The 20,584-nt window shown below is 34.1% G+C and overlaps 1 protein-coding gene across 4 annotated transcripts in view; it reads left to right on the top strand.

The window, feature by feature from the left end:
- The window catches only part of SLF1 (SMC5-SMC6 complex localization factor 1), a 37,804-nt gene that overhangs the window by 11,215 nt on the left and 6,005 nt on the right, over nucleotides 1-20,584 (top strand). For all 4 annotated transcript variants that reach the window (XM_053932886.1, XM_053932890.1, XM_053932887.1 and 1 more), the window contains 10 exons: nucleotides 195-248; nucleotides 3,682-3,840; nucleotides 4,400-4,566; nucleotides 5,815-5,952; nucleotides 6,616-6,781; nucleotides 13,229-13,373; nucleotides 15,416-15,561; nucleotides 17,482-17,648; nucleotides 18,142-18,245; nucleotides 20,194-20,286. In XM_053932886.1, coding sequence (XP_053788861.1) covers nucleotides 195-248; nucleotides 3,682-3,840; nucleotides 4,400-4,566; nucleotides 5,815-5,952; nucleotides 6,616-6,781; nucleotides 13,229-13,373; nucleotides 15,416-15,561; nucleotides 17,482-17,648; nucleotides 18,142-18,245; nucleotides 20,194-20,286 — 1,339 coding nt within the window. The remainder of the gene's footprint in view (nucleotides 1-194; nucleotides 249-3,681; nucleotides 3,841-4,399; nucleotides 4,567-5,814; nucleotides 5,953-6,615; nucleotides 6,782-13,228; nucleotides 13,374-15,415; nucleotides 15,562-17,481; nucleotides 17,649-18,141; nucleotides 18,246-20,193; nucleotides 20,287-20,584) is intronic.

Here is a 20,584-nt window from a genome sequence, read left to right on the forward strand (position 1 = left end):
TTGCCACAGAAGACCTGAAAACTTCCAGTTATTTATTTATTATTTAATTTAACCATCTAAATAGACAAATCTAAATGTTAGGTTGTGCTTGAACTACATTTAATAGAAGTTGTCATTTGGGAAGTTTCATGCACTATTTATTGAATATGTTGACTGTTGTCCAATGTGCAGGTTGACTTTATCCTGTTTTACAGACTATTAAGCACAGACTTATGCAAACAGACCAGCTGAACAAATGCAGTCTGGAGGTAAGAATTATTTAAAGAGAAGGCATGTTATGCATATGGAATTTATTATTAAGTTAGACAAACATACTTTAATTGCAAAATTGGCTATCAAAAACATTTTTAGATTTTGGCTATCTAAAACTCTGATAAAGCTAATATTGCATTAAAGAGCATCATTTGGTCTTGAATGTTCTTTGTCCCTGTGATACTTTTAGTACTGTCCTTCTTATTACAAGGAAACTGCTTAATCCTGCTGGTTAGGAGAACCTTACCTATTATTAACATTAGGAAATCAAAAAGCAAAGATGTCCTAATGTGATTTAAAGCGTCTTAAATTACTCGAGCACTGTATTTATGCAGTAAAATAGAGTGTACACAATTTTTAGCACTGCTTTTTCTAGTAGAGACAGATTTTAGCTAGAGGTTATCTCACTGTAAAAAGAAACAGTACTTGTTCTTTCAGCACATGCATGATACTTCATCATGTGGGTTTCCAGAGTCAGCTGAAGCACAGAGTGCAAGTAGAATGCTTTATGTTTTCCAGTCCTGTCTTCATAGTCACTTTGATTTAATTCCTGTGTTTGTACTATTCAATTACTCTTTATTTCCATTAAGCCAAATAAATGACATAAAACAGGTCAGCAACAGATTTCATTCTTTGTTATAAATACCTGAAGTAAATGAATACTTTAAAAATTTTGCCTTGTCTAGTTATACTACTAAGAATAAATATATAAACTATGTTGAAACATTGCCTCTTTAGTATTCAAAAAGCATTTTATACAGTGGCCATGAGCTACTAGTAGTGCATTTTATATGATAACTTTTGTTGCTTAAAAGTTAAAAAGGGAAACCCTTGAAGTGTGTGTTAGCTTCCTGGTTACTTGAAATCAGTTTTTTCTGATTTCTTTCTATTGACAATAAGGAAGGAAGAAGAAAAAATTTATTTTTAAAATATGAGGAATAAAATACTTTTGTCATGGTCCAACACCATCACTGTTCTGTAAAGTGCTATGTGTGTTTCTGTTCCTGAAGAGGTTTGTGTTGAAATTTAATCTTAGTGTGTAGTTTATTGAATTAATGGGATAAAAAATTACCTTTCTTAACACATGTAAGCTGAAATTGTTTTTCTGTACTCTTAAGAAAAATACCATTTTTTGCTTGGAAATTTTAAGCCTAATTGTAATACTTTTCTTACTGTTCTGTCACTTTTATTGCTTTATGGAATACCCATTGCTAGCCTTAATATCATATTTGTCTTCTATAGTAAGTATATATATGACTTATAAACAGCTCCAGTAAACATTTCCAATAATACTAATGAAGTAAAATCAAACCTACAAACTAAATGAACATGTTAGATCTGCCTACTTTATTTTGTCATCTCAGTTTGAATCTGCTAGGAAGATTTGTCAGCTTTCCTTCCACATCATGCAATGTAAAAGATGTATTGTGTGGACCTTCATATTTCATTTGTTTCTGCTCAAAGTGCTAATGATTGTATCAGCAGTGCTTCACAAGAAGCTGCTGATTCCTCATCAGTCAGAGTGCAAGCCAGTGAAGTTTGGACAATTTATTGAGTATGAAGTCTCATCAATAATAGGTGTCTCCTGATACTGACAGAAGTTTATTGCCTCAGTTTTGTATCATCATTCCTTACCTCTCATAAATGTGCTGAAAACCAGTCTATAGTTTCTCTTTGACTTGAATGCTCTGCAAGAGGTACCACAGTCTTCCCAAAACATCTTTATTTTAGTGTATTTTCAAAATAATGCATCAATGTTACTGTTTCTTTTAGTACAGAATTTTCAAAAAATAAAAATTTCAGTCACAATATATAAAGCTGGATCCTGGTGTGATCACCAGGTGAAGGTCAGTAGTAACATGCTTGTATGCACCCAATATAGTCTTACATCTTAAATCCAGGTGGCAGAGAAGTTCTTCTTTGACTGCCAGTAAACAGTTTATGATTGCTCTTTAGATGTGCTGTAAAGTATGAATTCAACCATTATTTCCAAAGGAAATTTTAGTGGAGATTTTAATAGTTCATATATGAATGAGAAGATTGAAATAAATGTGAGTTGCAAATACCAGATGCACAAAGACTTGATTAAAAGAAAATTGTCAACATGAGCAGCTTTATTAATTGTTGATGTAACAATGGCTTATATTAGGAATCTGAGATATGAGACATTTGCAGAGACACTAAGTATAATGCTAAGGTGGAGTTCATTCACTGAGATTTTAGCTGTGATTTAACCATGATTATAATTTCTTTCTGATTTTTTTCATGTTTAAACAGAGCTTCTAATGTTTTTTATCTTCTTACTGGAACGTTTTTTGGAAGCTATCTAATAGCAGTATATTCTTTAGACTTCAAATCCTCAACAAGACTCAAAATCTCTGTCAATTTAAAATATAAACTGATATTAATTATTAAGATATTTAGATTGGATAATAGGAAAATTTCTCCCTGCAGAGAGTTGTCCAGCTCTGGAAAAGGCTTCCCAGGGCAGTAATGGAGTCAGCATCCCTGGAGGGATTTAGAAGATGGGTACAAGTGTCACTTAAGGACATGGTTTAGTGGTGGGCTTGGTAATGCTGTTAATGGTTGGACTCAATGCTCTTTAATAACAATTCTATCTGAACTATTCTATTAATGCACTCTAAGAGACAGGCTTTTTGGCAGAGATAATAAATTCTACAAGTTATCGAGACTACAGCAACAATAAATGTATGTAACTGTTTAATTCCCAGCAGTCCAATCAGTCTGACCCTTCTCTCAGCTGCACCTCTTTATCCCAGAATTACAAGAAATTTGAATTTACCACAGCCTCAGGCTGTGTGCTCAAACAAAAAAGCTGTATTTCAAAAGAGTAGTTACCTGGCAGAAGAAAGCCATGCAATAGAGTTGCAGCTGGCTTGTGCATAAGCTTTGGCTTGAATCAGAACTAGAGGAAAGATGTAAATAGCAATGTACCTGAGACCTTCACTAGCTCATGAGTGTCATTAATTTGTGATCTTTGGAAAGCTGAAAGTACAGACAGTAACAGGGAAATTGCAGAGCAGATACAGCATCTCATGGAAGCTACTGCATCTGACTGGGTTCTCTGAAAGCCGTAAAGTTAAGAGTTTTGCTGGCATGAATGGCAGAGAATAAGACAGAAGTCCTGTGCCATTAAGATCATGTTGACTGGAAGGACCCCTTCTGCTTGGAAATGAGAGTCCCTTTCCCCCTGCCCTGGCAGGGATGTAAAGTGGTATAGAATAATCTCCATGTCTTAGTCACATCCCCTCTGGCTACTGCAAAAATAAATTCTATCCTGTCAGGATCCAGGATATATAATACCCACATTTTACTTAGGTATTACCTGTGTTAGTTAACTCGGTTGGTTAAAGGGTTTTTTTAATTTAAGCTATCTTTTTTTTTTTTACAATGATATCTCATTTCTAGGTTAAAAGTACTGACTGGTCCAGGAGCACTTGGTCTATACTTCAGGGATTAGTGGAAGAGGACTTACTTCACGATGTAGTCACAGAACTTGCTGCAGGCCATATGTACAGTGCACCTCCTGTGCAACTTCTTCATCCTCTTCTAGAATATGTACTATTGGTGAGAGATGAAGACTAAAGTATTATTAAAAATAAAAGCAATAAATGGAAGTATTATGATCTTTGCTTCTGACATAGTATTTAGTAGTTTTTAGTGATCCATTCACCCTTCTTTTTGTGCTGATCAATGTGCTTGTAAAAATAAGAAAGGATTTTAAAAAGGGTTTTTTCAAATAAGTATTTATTTGCAAAACAAATGAATGCAATGCTCTAAATATTGTGGAAGTCTTGGCTATAAATATTTTTGTTACTTTTAGAAACAGCACTATGCTAGTATGCTACAGATAGAGAGGTTGATTGAGAGCAAGGTTTGCTCTAAACAGTGGTGCATTCAACTGGCATATCACAGTAGAGCAAGTTCTCCTTTTTTTCTTCCCTTTTTTTTTTATTTAACATTTTTTTCTCCTTGGAGTAGTGCATTAAATTGCATGTTACTTCAGTGATTAAATTTGGTCACTTGAGATTGTAAAGATTAAAGAAAATAAATAAACTCTTAGTGATTATAGATATAGATCTTTGGCTGGTCTGGAGCCCATATTCTTTTCTCATTTTGTTTACAGGGAAACACCGATACAATATTTTTTGCCAAACTTTGTCATGTTTTTTACCTTGTTCTTCATTGTGAACCTCCCTGGAAGTCCCCATTGATGTTGAAGTATTATTTGGATCTTCTTCAGTGTCCTGTCTGTAAGAAAGGCACATGGTCCTTGATAGAGATGCTTGTAAGGTAAGAATGATTAATGAGGTACTGAATGCAATAGTTATGTTACTCCCAACTCAGAAACAGCAGAGGAGAGTTGTAACAGATTTTGACATCTCACTTTATGTTTCAAAAGGTGTTAGCTCACAGGCAGATGAATTTTTTTGAAAGAAAAATAAGTACATTTTCTTAGCCTTATTCATTTTTTAAAATTGTTTTATTTCTTATGCTCTTTATAGAGTATAGTAATCTGTGTACTCTTGCTGTTGTGTGCATATATATAGACACACACACACACATGCATATATCTGCAGTTAAAAAGCAAATTCAAGGCTTATCTTACCAAACATGAAGTTTCATGATGTATTTTGATTTTAAACATAACCTTTACCATATTTTTGAAGAAGTCTGATTATATCTTATCTACATCTACAAAGACAAGACAGTATTTAGGAGCTGTTTGGATAGTTAAGTTCTCAAGATAAAGCAGAGTCTATTTTTTGTAATTTGTATCAACAGAAATTAATTCTTCATTTGGAAAAGAAACTACACCTCTTCTTGTGGCTGTGAAAAAACCTCAAGTAATATTTAAATACTTTGATACAACTATGATTACAGATATGTGAATGTGTGTGATTGTAAGCATGTCTTGAAGAACATGAAAGAGAATTTATCTTTTAGATGAAGTATTTTGTCTTTTAGTACTTCCTGGAGAATGGGAATACCCAGAAGTTGTATACCTGGTTCTAGTACTCAAAATTCTAGACAAAAAGTGTTCTCATGTCACTTCAGAATTATCTGCATCATGTTTGACAATCTGTAGTCCTGTCAAGTAGTATGTATGAACCATTATCTGAACAGAAGTTTGTAGGATGTTGCCATGTCTATAAAATACTACAAAATTAGCTTGTATTCGAAGGATTTTAAAGTTCTCTTTAATATAGTAATTGTACAGTATCTCAAGTAGAGACAGAGTAATGAAATCCAGTTAAATTATTTAGTTCACACTATAATACAAAATCTTCATCTGGAACAGAAAAGCTCAGTCACAAACATGGGTTTTGTTTTTTTTTTTGTTTGTTTTTTTTTTTTTTTTTTTTTTTTACTTTCAAAAAAGCTTTAAAACCAGAAAATTAGGCTTTAAAATATTGACTGTTGCTGGGGAGCAAACTATTTCCTTGTCAAAACAGACCAGATTCAAAGCTGACTTTTTTACCAATAGATTATCTCTTACTTCTGTCATACAAATGGAATTTTTTGTTTTTTATTTTCCAGGTCTTGCCTTTATTGTGAAACAGTTTGTCATACAGTCACAGTTTCAGGGACAGAAGATGAACTGAGGATAATTCATAAAACATTATTGAAGTTTTTCTTTGATTTAGTAAAAGGCGAAGTAGAGTTTCTGACAAAAAGGTGGGATTTATAGACTAATACATGCATTTCTTCATTTGCAGCAGCTTGTATCCTAAATTGTATACATCTCTGATAAGATACTGCTCTAGAAAGCAGTTTAGCAATTCCATTTATATTTCTCAATTCTTAGTTTGCTTATTGTAAATTCATAGGTTTTTTCATAATGTTTTAAGACATCGTGCCGTTTCCAGTTTGTTATTCCAGTAAGCATTTCATTTTGCTCATAAAGTGGTACTTTTAGATTTGCAGTACTTCACTATTCATTCTTTAAGGTACACAAGCAGCATTTTGAATATACTTATGCATGTGTTTGATTTTTTTTTTTAATTCAAATAAATGTTATCTCCTTTTTATCTTAGGGAGACAATTACCTTTCCTTGGTTTATGAAGTATAAAAGAAGTCTAGGTTTTGCTTTGCCTTTATATAGAAATGGTGGCCTTTATGTAAGTAGTGGCACAGTATTAGGATTCCACGGGTCTAACAGTAGTAGTCATCATCATTGTACTTACTCTTCATCAGAAATTGTGTCTGATCTTTCCATAGGTAAAAATCGCCAAATCTGTGTGTATTTTGAATGAAGACAAGGTTTCTGTCTGGTAACTATAATAATCAAAGTGGCATAAAGCTTTAGGTCTTTTCACTTTTTTTTTTTTTTTTTACAGTTTGGTTGAAGGAACGAATTCACAGCATCAACAAGTCTTGCCACAGACGGTTCTTCTGAAGACATTCTTGCTTGAAAGTGGAACCGCAGTGCTTTTTACCAAACACATAAATATTCTAGCAGATTGGGTCATATTTTCCCATAGAGAATTAAATGGAAAAAGTGATGTGAGTGTGAATTTTATACTTCAAAATAATGAAGACTGACATATTTTTTTAAAGGTCCCTTTGTTCATTCTTTTGTGAGGAATTATATGTAAGTATAACAGCTGCTTGTTATAGCTGCCTTTTGTTGTGAAGCGTGCTGGTTTTTGCTCCACTAAAGAAATGAATTGATCCATAAGATTCTTATATAGATATGTAGAGAAGAAACGAGTCATGAGTAGCTTGTTGGCTACATTCAGATGTTCACATGCCCTTACCAGCAGGTATTACTGTAGTTATTACAGACACCAGCTTGTTCTCTCAAACAATATGGTGTAGTGAAAGAAGTGATTATCTCATTTTACAGTGATACAATTCAGGAAACATTTCAAAGAGAAACCTAACAAAACTAACACTTTTTTTGTTGTTTGCTAGATATGCATTGTTTTACTGTAATAAAATGCCCTGTTTTTCTTCCTAAGCCTTTTAGTTTCATTTGGAATATTTCCTAGGATTTAACTTAAAAATGTAATTGAAGGCAACTTAATTGCTATTCTGTGACCTGCTGACCAGCAGGACATTGACCTGAAAGATACTAAGTGTCCTCTATACCACCTATTTCTTTTCAGAGGTAAGAGGCCTTGTAAAACATCTTTGACTTCTAGATTCTCACATAAAATAAAACCTAACTGCTGTCTCTGCATTCTCTTTTAAATTATTGTGAGAGCACAGAATAAATAGGTACTCCATTCACTTGTTCCATACAGTAACAGAACAATAGAAAATCAAGTATTTCAGGGAGCAAAAAAGCACTTTCAATGCAATACCAAGTAGTTATTCATTATGCTATGAAAGCAAAAAGATTAAACATAATGAGAGCTTCAATCATCTTACCTAGCCAGACCTCCTACCTTTTTTGAGGGCTATCAAAGCAAGACATTGTGAAACAGTGCTGCTTTTTATCCTCGGTCAAGATATTTTAAAAGTGCCTAAAATTAGGCTTCTATACCCATATTTATATTTAAGCAACCTATCTTTTCAAAAGTACTGAGCAGCAAGCAGGCTTACATGCAGTTGGTGTCAGTAGCCATTCTGTTTCTTTGGAAAATGACATTGCTTTCATGTTTTTCCTGGTGTTGAATCTGCAGTTTAAGTGTAGGTACCATTTAGTTTTTTCTGCTATGCCTTCCTTTGACAGGTTCCAGCACTGTAAGCCATGCCTTTCTCATAAACCTTTCCTTGCATTGGCAGAATAATCACTTTTGTCAGACTGTACTACGTATATGAAAAATAAGCTTAATCCTCACACACAACATAAACCACAGAGATCTGCCTCGTTTAGATTCTATTTGTTTTATATACATATATATCAGAATTGTCATTTCAGCACAAATCCTGGATGTCTATTGCTTTCTCACTTTGATCTTATGCACTGTAGTGTGAACTGTCCTACACAGTTGAATTCTAGCCTTAAAAAGCAGCTTGTTGCCTCATAATATCTGTAGTGTATTATGTTTTTTCTAACAGCTTTGTTCCTCATATTTATTTATCTATTGCACTTTCTTTCCCATTGCATTTTTGGCAAAATTAAATTCTAAACCGAAACACCATATTTTTACAATCAAACTCATTTATCCCCTTATTCACTCACAATCTTGTTCTCCTAAAGCTTGATATTTTTCTGTATTTTCAGACTAATTTTAAAATTCCATTACACAGTTTAAAATGTCATTCAGAAAATCAAAAGAGTGAAACCTCCCTAGCTGTGCAGACAGAACTGTGTTTTCTCCTTCCTTTTTCTATCATTTCAGAGATACATAAATAAACACACAGTATTTCCGTGTCATTAGAGGTAGCATAGAGGGTGCAAAATTGTCCTTTCTGTCTTCAGGTTGAGGGTATGAGTCATTGTTACCAGTTTTGTTTTATAAAAGCTGTTTGCTTAAGAGGCAGCACCTTGACAAGAAGCATGTAGGGCCATTCAGAAACGTAAATGAAAGGAATGATTTTGGGTATTGTTGCTGTCTGCATGTGGTTGGTAGCACATTGCAAAGGGGTGGCTGACCATATTTCTCAGTGCATGTAAGAGTAGGTTGTAGGAAAAAGCAAACATGCATGTTGTGATATACCAAACTTCTGTACAGTTCTTCAGCGAAAATATCTATAAGTGGAAACAGATGAATAATTTAACTAAATTCTTTCTTTGAACATATCTAATATTTTCTAACTGGTAAAAGTGAGCAGCTATTATTTTTTTTAGCTTTTTAGAATCAGATTTTCTCTTTTTGTGATTCAAAGAGGTTGCAACAAAGAGTGCTTTGTTGCAACAAAGAGTGCAGGGAAAATATCTGTGTATGTTTCCTCTCTTCTAGTGCTGAGTTGCTGCAAAATTATGTTTTATGTATGTGTGTAAACACACAATTTAAAAAGAGTAGTCCAAAAAGAGCGAAAAACAAAGCATGAAGTTGAGTGCATTTGTTTTCTGGAGTTAGGTAGAATTTGCTGTATTTTAGAAGTAGCACAATAAAAATATTGGTAGGAAATTGGATGTCCTCACTGATCACTGGGTTAACCTGTTTGGACAAATGGTGGAATAATATTGATACACTGTTCTTGTAGTTAAAAACGTACTGCCAAAGAACATAAAAGATTTCCTATTATTTGAGCTTCAGATCAATTTTTAATATAATTCTAAAATAAATTTGCATATATTGTTTCTTATATTATTTAAACAGGTTTGATGGGGGAACTCCTGGTCAAAGTTCATTGAATCAAATTTCTTAATTCAGTTTTAGAATTTACCAGGGAATGTGTATGTTGCTTATAACACTTCCAGTTGCATTGAGCTATTGCATGGTTTTTCACCATGTCACAGATGGTATCAGAAATGCTTTTCATCCCTGAAAATACTCGTGGGGATTTTTTTTTTAAAAAGCTGTCTTACATAGCCTGACAAAGAGGTGACAAAGGCATTCATTCAGGTTTTTAGTTGCATAGTATAAATTTGTGTGGTGTAGAACCAAATGTCTTTCTGGTCTGTCACTTGCAGTAGTTTTTTTGGAAGTATGTTTTAGGCATTTGTGGAGTACTACATTTACAACACATAAAAAAAAAAAACCCTTCTTTAGAGTTTTAAAATAACTCAGTAGTTCAAAGTAAAAAAGTTAAAATTAATTTTCCTATGAGAACTTTTATATGTAAAAACACACTGTTAAATGTCTGCTACCGTAGCACTGTATTTGACTTGACAAAGCATTAAATGGAACAGCAATGTAGGAATTGCATTTGCTAAGCTAACAGGTGTCAGTTGAAGTGATGTGACCTTTGTATACTAACACAGTCAATAGCTTCTTCCCACTTCTATGCTTTTCTTAGTGAGATAGCTTTGATTTTCAACAATAAGAACAAGGAAGAGAATTTTGAAAGAGGTTTCACTGCATATTACTTAATTAGCTGTACATAGTGTAGTGGGTCAATCTCAGCTGGCAGGTAAGTCCCCACCCTGCATTGGATTGAGGGAGAGAATCAGAAGGATAAATTTAAAAATGTATGACATTATATAAAGCAGTTTAATAAGTGAAACATATACTTACCCACAAGCAAAGCAAAATAAGGATTCCATTCAGTGCTTCCCATCAGCAGGCAGATGTTCAGCCACTTCCTGGAAAGCAGGGCTTCGTAAGACATGGCAGTTCCTAGGCAAGGCAAACACCATCACTTCGAACATCCTCTCTTCCTCCTTTACCCAGCTTTTACTGCTGAGCACAGTGTTTAGAATGCCTTTGGTCATTTTGGGTCATCTGTCTCGGTGATGCCCCTCCCAGCTTCTTGTAGGAACAGAGTGGGGAAAAAGAGGTCTTGGCACTGTCATACCTGGTAGCAAATTTCAAGTTTAATGGAAAAGCTTGGGGTTTTTTTTTACTTTTTAATACTGCATATGTTTTCATTACTGTGTATTGTTTTGTGGTTGAAATTGAAAATACTTTTAACATGTTAACATTTAAACATTTTTAGAACATATGGTCCTTTCAGGAAATTAGACCAATTTCCCTCTCCTTCTCCCTCATTTGTAGCATTGAACCATTTATTTAAAATATTGAGGAGAAGCTCTTAGTTTGTCTTACCATTCTTTACAAAAATGCCAACCAAGCCTACACTAGTTGGCAGTATTTGGCTTGTCTTGTCAGCATGCAGAGATACTTGGCTGGGCAAATGTAGATGCAGCTAGTGTACCAGCTACATTTAATAGTCACTATATATCTGAATGTGAAAAATTATTAATACTTGCAGCATTAACAGTCATTATTTCAGTCTGCTCCCACAATGTCTGCTTTCACCCCCACCCTTTTTCTTAAAAGTATTTCATAAGTAAATTAATTAAGGTAGTGATTTAGAAACCATAAAGATATTGTAAATACTTGTGCTTTACATCTCTGTGTACTTCAGATTACATCTATATGTCCTTGGTCCTATCACTTAACTTTTGTTAAAATTGTGCTTATTTGCTGTGTTTGTGAAATATATTTCCAGTAAAGAACTATTGGTGGAATTATATTATTCACCCAGTATTTTGCTTTGGGGTCCAGTGAAAGAGGTGTGCATACTTAAGGGAAATTTAAATGCATTTCAGATATTTTAAATTGTTCTTCAGTTTCTGTTCCTGAATCCTCAGAAGATAGGGAGTGTAAATGTACCTTTTTAAATATTTAAACTTTAGTTTAAAAATCATAATTTCAGGTTTTTGACATGCCATATCTGTGTTCTCAGGGTTTTTTTCATTATGAGATTTCACAGTTCAAATATAATAAAGTATTATGACATAATAAAGGAAGGGCAAACCAAATCAAGTAGAGTTTAAGAAAGTAAGAGGAAGTAGGCCTGGAAACAGTTTTGGAGATGACATTCGTAACAGATTTTGTCTGGCCAGCTCTTAAAATCTTGAGGGATGGAGATTATGCTTCCACCCCAAACTGTGTTTATTTGTTGTTGTGTTTATTCCTTTTCTTTTGAGTGATGAGTAACTGTTAACTGTAGTGACAGTATTTGTGTAGTTTTCAACAAATTACTTTAAAGTGTTTTTATTATCCTCTATGTCACTGTCTCCATTGTTCATATGTACATCTGTTTGATTTATTGATGCTCAAACTGGTTTTGGTGCATTTCAGCTCCTAAAGAATCCTAGTAAATTATTTTAAACCAACCTTGAACATATTTTGTTCTCAAAGGAGTATCAGACAAATCATTGACTGTAGTGTGTACCCATTGAGTCTGATTTGTCTCTTACCCAAAATTGTCCAGTTTCAAGTACTCATTATCTTTCACAAAATGCCATATATCAACTGGTACTCTACTGTAACAATAGTAATTCTCTGGTAGAGTCCTAGGTCAGATGAATTTAATGTGTTCCTACTATGGTGCCTGTGTTCTTCCAGGTTGTGCTTTCAAAACATCTGCTGGTACATGTGATCAGAGGAATAACTTATTTCAGAGTCATTTTATAAAGTATTTCTACTATGGCTCAGAAAGATATGTAGATAGATGCGACCTTGCAAAGACTAACTCAAACATTAGAAACACTGCTTTACCTGACCAGTATTGATTAAGTTCTCATATGGGTGAATAAATATATTCATCTAGCTCATGGTGGTGTTTGGATAGCTAAATTCCTGTCTATTGTCTTTATGCCTCTTGAAGAAAACACACTTCAGCTTTCTTTACTTGTTCACAACCATTTTCACAGGATAACTGAATAAGCTGACTTGGAAGGGACCCGTAAGGATACATATATATTTTTTGTTTGTTTGTTTTTGTGTGTGTGTGTGCCTGTTCAAGGTAGAAAATTGTAGAGCTAATATTCAGAAGTATGGCTTTTTTCCTAAATTTGCAGCTGCTCATCTCTTTGAAATTTTTGGTAGCTGAAGAAAGTTTTCCTTTTGCAAAGTGACTGCCAAAATTTCTTCTGTGGAGGAAACTAACACTTTGCATCCTTTTCCCTTTTGGCACAGACATAGTCACAAAAAGAGCTTTATTTCATGATGAAATCTTCAGAAAAAGGCAATGCTAATAGAGCAGGGAGAAAAGGATCCCTGCAATTGTCCAATTAAACACAAGGTTAATTGGAGTAAGTGCAGTACTTGCACTCTTACGGTTAAACAAAACCTAATCTAAAAAGAAATCACATTGCAATTGTAAGTTTTGACACCATTTTGCATATAGTTTTAGGTGATGTTTTTATAGAACCTGTTTTTCTCCAGTGCCAAATCTTAATTGATATGGCATCATTAACACTAATTTTGTTAATATGGCTGCAATAGTTAGCTTTTGAGCAGAAGAAAGGCCAGTGAAGGAGTGACATCCAGCAGAGTGGTCTTTTATCTAAAGAAGTTCTCTGTATTATTTCTGGTACATTATCAGTGTGAATTTTTTATATATTACAGATCAATAGATACACCTATGCTTTTTTCCATTTAGGCTTTCAGAAGTGAAGTTGCTGGTCTATTAAATGCAATTCTTGGAACTGTAGTGGACTATTGGATCATCTCAGGTTTGCTTATGGACAGAAATGTGTTTCATCAAGTGCCTGACTTGGCGCATTACCTTGCCATTTCATGTGATGGTGAGTGTTTGCAAGGCCTCTCAAAAGTCTTCTAATTGGATACACTAAGTCCTAATTAAAATCCTTGGTTTAGTTTCAAGTTGTTTTTTAACCTGTGTTGCAGCTGTGCACTACATGGTGTGTACATATGCAGGAAACCATTTTATTTTGTATGTGTCTTTTGGTGTCAAACAAAGATCAAATAGAACGGGTTTTCTTATTAAAATCTCTCTAAATAAATGTCTAAATGTTGATGTGAAAGCAAGACCATACAGTCTGAGGAAGAAAAAAAAATCTTTGGAGTTCTCTTGTCAGTTTAGGAGAAGCTTTGAGCATATCATAATAAAATTTAAATTCAGAAAAGCAATCGGAGGCACCTTACTTAACTCAGGCAAATTTTATCACTCCAGAAAATCAATAGATTGCTAAAGACACTTCAGTCATAAGTCTAAAGCCTACACTGAACTGTGTGACTCCTACAACTTCAAATGAAACATTTCCATGTCTCCTTCCAAATCTTTGGACGTAATGGAGGGAATGGGAGAAAATTCCATTGAGTCCCATGAATTACTATAGTTCCTCCTCATTAGACTAGGTAAACAGAAGTGTCACGACCCAACCATTATCATTTAATATGGAATATCAGTTGAGGTATCTGTACTTTTAGCTGCAAGGGGTTGTGGAGCTTGGAAGACAAAATTATCTCAAGAAAGTATTGAATTATTTTAATTTAATTTTCAAAATCAATTCCAACCAAAGCTTCCCCTGACTCCTTTACCAATCATCATTTTCTGTGGTAACAGGTATATGTAAGCTTCATTTAAATTGTATCTGCCTTCTACCTGGACACTTGGGAAAAACCATCATGAAAAGAAATTACACTAAAATCTTAATCTCTGGACAATTTGTTCCACTTCAGTCTTACAGAAAGCAAATTATGAGCACTTTTGTAGGCTGACTTAGTCCTTAGAAGGCCAAATCAGTTTGAACTTCATGGTGTTTAAATCAATGGAGCTTTTAATATGTACCACTTCAATTGATTTTTTAGCCATCATATAATCGGGACAATCTTGGGTAAATATTTCTGTAAGACTTTATTAATTTCCAGTATACAAAAGGGAAAACAAGGACAGGATTCAGTCTGTTTATAGAGATTATTTGACCTGTACCACTTGGTACAATCTGCAGCACTCAAAGCAAAATCGTAAGTTTTTCTGAATTCAGTTATACTTAGAGTAGCAAATGTATTCTCAAACTTGGGTTTCTGTTTTGATTGAGTCTACAGATCAGTTAATTTATGAGCACTTTGTAGCAGAAGATTCCCTCAATACAGTAAAGATTTCCTTCCTCTTTGCAGGTCTTACTTTCCAACCATTTCAGTTGTTATTTTGACAAAATTATTTTATTAGAATCAAAATACAAATTCTTACTACTGTAAGAAAAAAAACCCAGTCTTTCTGTCTTCTTTTCCAAAACAGAGGTAGGTTAGACATATGCCTGATACATATTGATACATGTTGTATGGATATGTAAGTTTCTCTGACACTGTGTGGGGCATTTTTTTAAACAGTATAAGCTATTTGGTACATCTGAATGGGGTTGCAATTTTCTTATGGTGACTTTTAATGTAGAATTTGTAAGTCACCTGCGTTATTTGCAGATTTCTTGTTCATTTGTTATAACTCTTATCTGAATTTGTGTCTCTTCGAGATTTAAAAGGTGATCATTTGCAGAACTTCACAAAAAATAATTTTATTCTCAAAATAAAGGCATAACTTTTATAACATTGTATTAAGAGCATTTTAAAAAGTTTCACACAAAAAGTGATGCTTTGTCTTCTAAAATATGTTTAACATTTTCTCAGTATGTCATCATCGTACCAGATGATTGTTAAAATCTATTTTAATGTGAAGAATTTTAGTAATTCTTAGGGAGAATAAGCTTCTGAATCTGCAATAGGAGCAAAAAGCCTGGAAGATCTGTTTTCTAGATAACTAGGTATGTAGATTTCTGTATTTTCATTTTTAGGCTTACTTTATTTTTTTCCAATTGCTTTTATCCAGATTTTTCTGTATGTCAATTAAAAATGTTTATTTGTGCCATACCATCCGACTGGCTTCAACTGTTTGTTGCAGAAGCAATTTTCAAACAAATGTGTTTACAGAGGAATATTGCTGTTTCTACAGAATATCTTTCTCTTCAGAAAATAGTAAGTAAAACTTACCACACAAGTAATTTTACAAGTAATTTGATTCATAAAAGTCTTGCAATATATCTTTTATTTGTGTTCTAAGGTCATGTTTGTTGCCTGCATTGTCTTTCCATGTGTTCCATAAATTTAAATTTCTCTTTGCCTGAGATCTGGGTCCAGAACAATAGTAAGGTTTTTCTTGCCAGAGAATTTGTCACATCTGGTATCTGTTTACATGCAGTTATCATGAAAATGAAAAAATGCAACAACAGTGAAAGCTTTTAAAAGTAATCCCTGATATAATGATTGCAGTGTTGCATTTGTACTTAAGGAGAATGCCAAGTACAGTGTGATTTTTCTCAGCTACCTTTTCCTTCAGGGTTTTTGAAGAGATAGGTCCAGGCATTTGTTACCTAGAAGATTTTATGATTTTGAACTGCAATGTATTCCTGTGAGTTTCTCCTCTTAGAAACTTTGTCCTACTCACAGACCTTTGCTTGCCTTCAAATCACAATTTGTGATAGTTGGTGAGGAAAAACATGGTAAAAACTGCAAAAGAAATTCTCAAAGCCATGACTGCTGGCAGGATGCAGGCAAATCAGGGCAATCACACGGTAATGTCAAGCCCTAATCTAGAGTCTCATTTCAGTCATCTTAATACTAATGACTAAACAGAATATGGAATCCATAGCTGTTTGTCCGTGTTCTACTATTCTACAGGTAGAGTCACAAAAAAAAACCAAATTTATACCTTTGTGCATTTCCCATACATAAGTTTTCATAAATTTTGCAGGAAGTTATTGTGAAGAGAGGTCATTGTTTGTTAATACAGCACATTTAAACAGAGGTTGAACAAAAGACTGTCAGAATTCTTGACATAAACCAACTGCATACTAATATTTGATGTATATGGCCACATATAGAGCAGAAGTGCTACTTTCAACATTGCCATGCCTACTGATCACTCTCTATAACTACTCAACAATTGTTAGAGTGCTTGAAACAAGTCTATGTGCTTTTTGTTGTTTTCCTTAGTATGACTAAGTCTTCTTTCTCATTCCATACAGTAAAAATTTTCCAGTTTTGCCAGTTCTTCTCATACAGCATCTTATCAGCTCAGCTTTTCTCTAAGTTCAACAACGCCCTGGTGGGAAATGTGCAGTGAAGGTGCAAGTAAGGTGTTCCTCACCTACTGCACATTGCGTGCAAGATCTACAGTGAACTGCTAAATACGCAAAGCCTTCCTTAATACATTTCTTCAAATATAATTGTTGTATGTTTGATGAATTCCCCTCACTAGCCTTTTTTCTTACACTTTTGGCAAACTGCAGAAACTTAAATTACTTTTTTAAATGAGCAGTGTAAGTGGGTCTTTGTGTTACTGGAAAGAGGCTAACATCTACAATAGCCAAGGCTGTCCTAATAGAGAGCACCTAAGGGATAACTGGCTTACTGCCTTTGCAATGCTCAAAGAATTATTCCAACCCCTCATCTCAGAAGAGGTGAAGGAGTGGAGTGAGTCTGTCTTTAACCAAATTGCTCCCTGGTTTAGGAGTGGGAAGTCTGTAAATACTTTGTTTTAATACATGAAAGTCATTTGACTACACTCAATCTTATGTCCAGCTGAAAAGATCCAGATTTTCTCAGCTGCCAGAAACCTGAGAGAGGCCTAGAATTTCCCATTTTCTGTCTCAGACACAAGCCACTCACTGAGGCCAATGTAAAGAGTGAATTGCAAAAACATAAAAAGGAATGCAAAAGACAAACTGAAACAATCTAGATGTACAGTCGTTCAGATGACTGACTGACTGGATCAGATTTTAAAAAACTGAGATACATCAAGAATATGGATGGATACATGTGGATATAGATGACTACTTTGCGGCAAGTGTAACAAAAGAAAATTTTCTAATTTATAAAATGTTACTTATGCAACAGGTCTGTTCTTATTCACCTGCTTTGCGAGAGATAGGGATGCGTGAGACAGAGATACACAAAGCAAAGGAAAAGAAAATAGGGCAACAGCTATGCCCTGGGTCTCAAAGGACATTACAGATGCTAAATGACGATAAGCAGAATCAAGTCAAAGTGCTGCCTGATCTACCGTAAGTAATACCTATAACATCACCAGTTTTATTCTGCTTTGGGGGACAGCTTCTGACCTGACACATTTCTTGAACTTTATGTGACCTGTTTTGTTGTCTATATATTACTTCAACTGACAGAAAGCTCTATTGTAAGCCTGTAACACCTCTGGGCTGGGGTTTCCCCTTTTCTCTTTGATCATCAATTTCAGTGTATATGCACACTGATGTAGTTTTATTTGTCTAATACTAAATTTATAGGGTATATACAGAAGTTCACTGTTCATAGAATTAGCTTCAAAGAAAGTTTAAAAGTGGGTAGTCCTATTTGATTTCTGTTTTAAATACAGTTATAATTAAATGTCATAGAAATTATGTAATTAAGACATTTCAGAAATGATGCTGAAATGGATAAATCTAAGTACCCTGTATGTACACATTTAAAACCATTAAGTACATATACATTAAATATGAAATAGTAATTTTAAATGTGTCCCCTCTGCTTTCTTTTCAGTGACTTAATCTTTAATAAGCTTAGAGCAAAAACAGAAGTCCAAACTGCACACACCAGAGGGAGTTATCTTTTGGCTGAAGCGGTACACAAGAGAAATATTAAAGGTATTCTACATATCTAATTCTAATTTAAAGTGATTAGAATGTGTAGTTTCATGTTTAAAAACTTCCCCTGATGAATCCTGGACTAAAATGATAGCTTATGCCCAAGAATTATTTTCTTATGGTCCATGTTTCTCTTTTCCAACATCTATTTAAAAGGAGGAATTTGTATATAAGATAAAATAAAGTTGGCTTCTTCATTACCCTCTTCCTTCTATACATTAAATACAGTCTGCAGTTTGTGTGAACTCATTCCAGTCTTGCCTGCCTTACTTTGCTAATCCACCTCAACCTGTGCTTGGTAGGATCAACGTGTTCTGATTTGCAAGTATAATTCAGTCTTCATCTCTTTGAGTCCTAGACATTCTGTGAACAAAGACTGAGGAGTATGCTATGTTACATAGCTGTTTTAAGCATATGGACTGTTTTCTTCCAGGCATTCAGCCCAGACTATGAAATGCACTTGGCTTTTGTTTTAACTATACTGGAACTCATGTACCTAAGGAATAAAACAGCACTGCAGTAATTAATTTAGTTCCTATTTACTACACAAGTTTAATAATTGTACTTTGCATGAGGCTTGCTTTACTGCAGAATTACTTGCTGGAACTACTTCTTCATCTTCATCATCAGAAATTTACCTAAAACTCTATTAATATGGCACCCAGGAGAAGGCTCAGGAAAAAACTGGCAAAAGCAAGCTGGAATTGTTAAAAAAAAATTAAAAACAGAATTATTATCACAAACAAAAGAAGACCTCACCTCCTTTAAAGGTTTAAAAAAAACTTCAGCAACAGAGTCAGACCATACATTTTTAAAATTGGATCCCTTTGTTTTTATTGCTTTTGCAAGTAAAATTGATGTGAATTATTACATCTGATTTCTACGAAGAAAAGTGAGCTGAAGGACTTGAGAGCGGAGGGGGAGGGAAGTTGGAACCAAGCAAACCAATCCTGCTTTTTTTTCTATTCTCCCCTGCTAAAATTATTAGTGTCTGCTGTTGAAAGAATGGGCATGGAGCTGACAGATTTACATAGTAAAGGTATTAATATAACAAAATGTTCCATGTAAATCTTACTATAAAAGCTAAGAGATCTAGCCTAAGATATCTTGAATTTCTAAGATGTTTGGTTCGTCATCTTTCACCTGGTATCAGGACTTGCCTCTGGCTCTTGTTCAAAGCTAATCTATTATTGAAAAGAAAACAGCATTTAGAATGTGTCTGAAGTTTTTATTACGCAGAAGCAAGTGGTGTACATATATAAGCAGCAGCTTTCACTTGTTTGCTGTTTAATTTTTCACACTTACTTCAGCTGTACATGGTACTAAGGTTTAGAATTTTTTTTCCCCAGGGTCTACTACTAATAATAATTTTATTATTATTATTAATTTTCCTCTTTTTCCCCTCCTTCTCTGCTGTAGCCAAGTCAGAGAGCCTATTGAGAAACAGCAAACCATCTGCTAATAGATTTGAAGTTTTGATTTATACTTGAGTATGTAGAGGCATTTGTACTTAGCCAGAAACATTCATTTGAATTAAGCTATAAATGCTGTGTAAAAAGAACCATACATCTTAATGTAGGTTCATGAATAAATTTAAGGGAGGGCAACTGCACTCTAAAGTTTTATTGCTTCAAAACCCAGTATTTTTTGGTGTTTTGTGATCACTTGGTGCTTTTATAGTGTGACTGAAGCTTTAAATCTTGAACTAGAGGGGAGATAATTCCTGTGTTAAACCATTTGCAGTACAATTTCATTGCTGGATCTCTGGTGGAACAGAAGCTCCGTGGGGTATTTTTTCTTCTAAGATGTTTAAACAGGATAAAGGAAAATCGTACTCATTATTGAGTTTTCTGCTCATAAGCAGGTCTCCTAGTTCCAGACCCTTTGATTATTTTCTTTTGTTGCTATCTTGTCTAGTCTAGTGTAATCTATTAATTTTTCATGGTAGGAGAGACAGCCCTGCATAAAGCTTGCAGAAGTAACAAAGTGGAGAGATTGATTCAGCTTCTCTCTTTGCCGGGAATAGACATTAATGTTAAAGGTAAGTTACTCATTTTCTCTACAGAACCAAGAAATTAAGGCAGATAAAGAACTATATTAGCGTGTGTTTGGTAACACGTTTGTATTTATACAATCTAAAACTCTTTATTTTCTAAATAACACAAAGTGAGGGCTTTACAGCAAACATTAAGGTAAGATGAATTTATAACTGAAGTGTATTTTAACATCACATTTTCTACTGATTTTTAAAAATGCTATTTTTTTTCAGATGTTTTTCAATAGAATTTCTTGTTTTGAAATCACAATCTGCCGTTCCAGTTGTAATGAGTACTAAAAAA

Source organism: Vidua chalybeata, chromosome Z, assembly GCF_026979565.1.
Source record: "Vidua chalybeata isolate OUT-0048 chromosome Z, bVidCha1 merged haplotype, whole genome shotgun sequence".
NCBI lineage: Eukaryota > Metazoa > Chordata > Aves > Passeriformes > Viduidae > Vidua > Vidua chalybeata.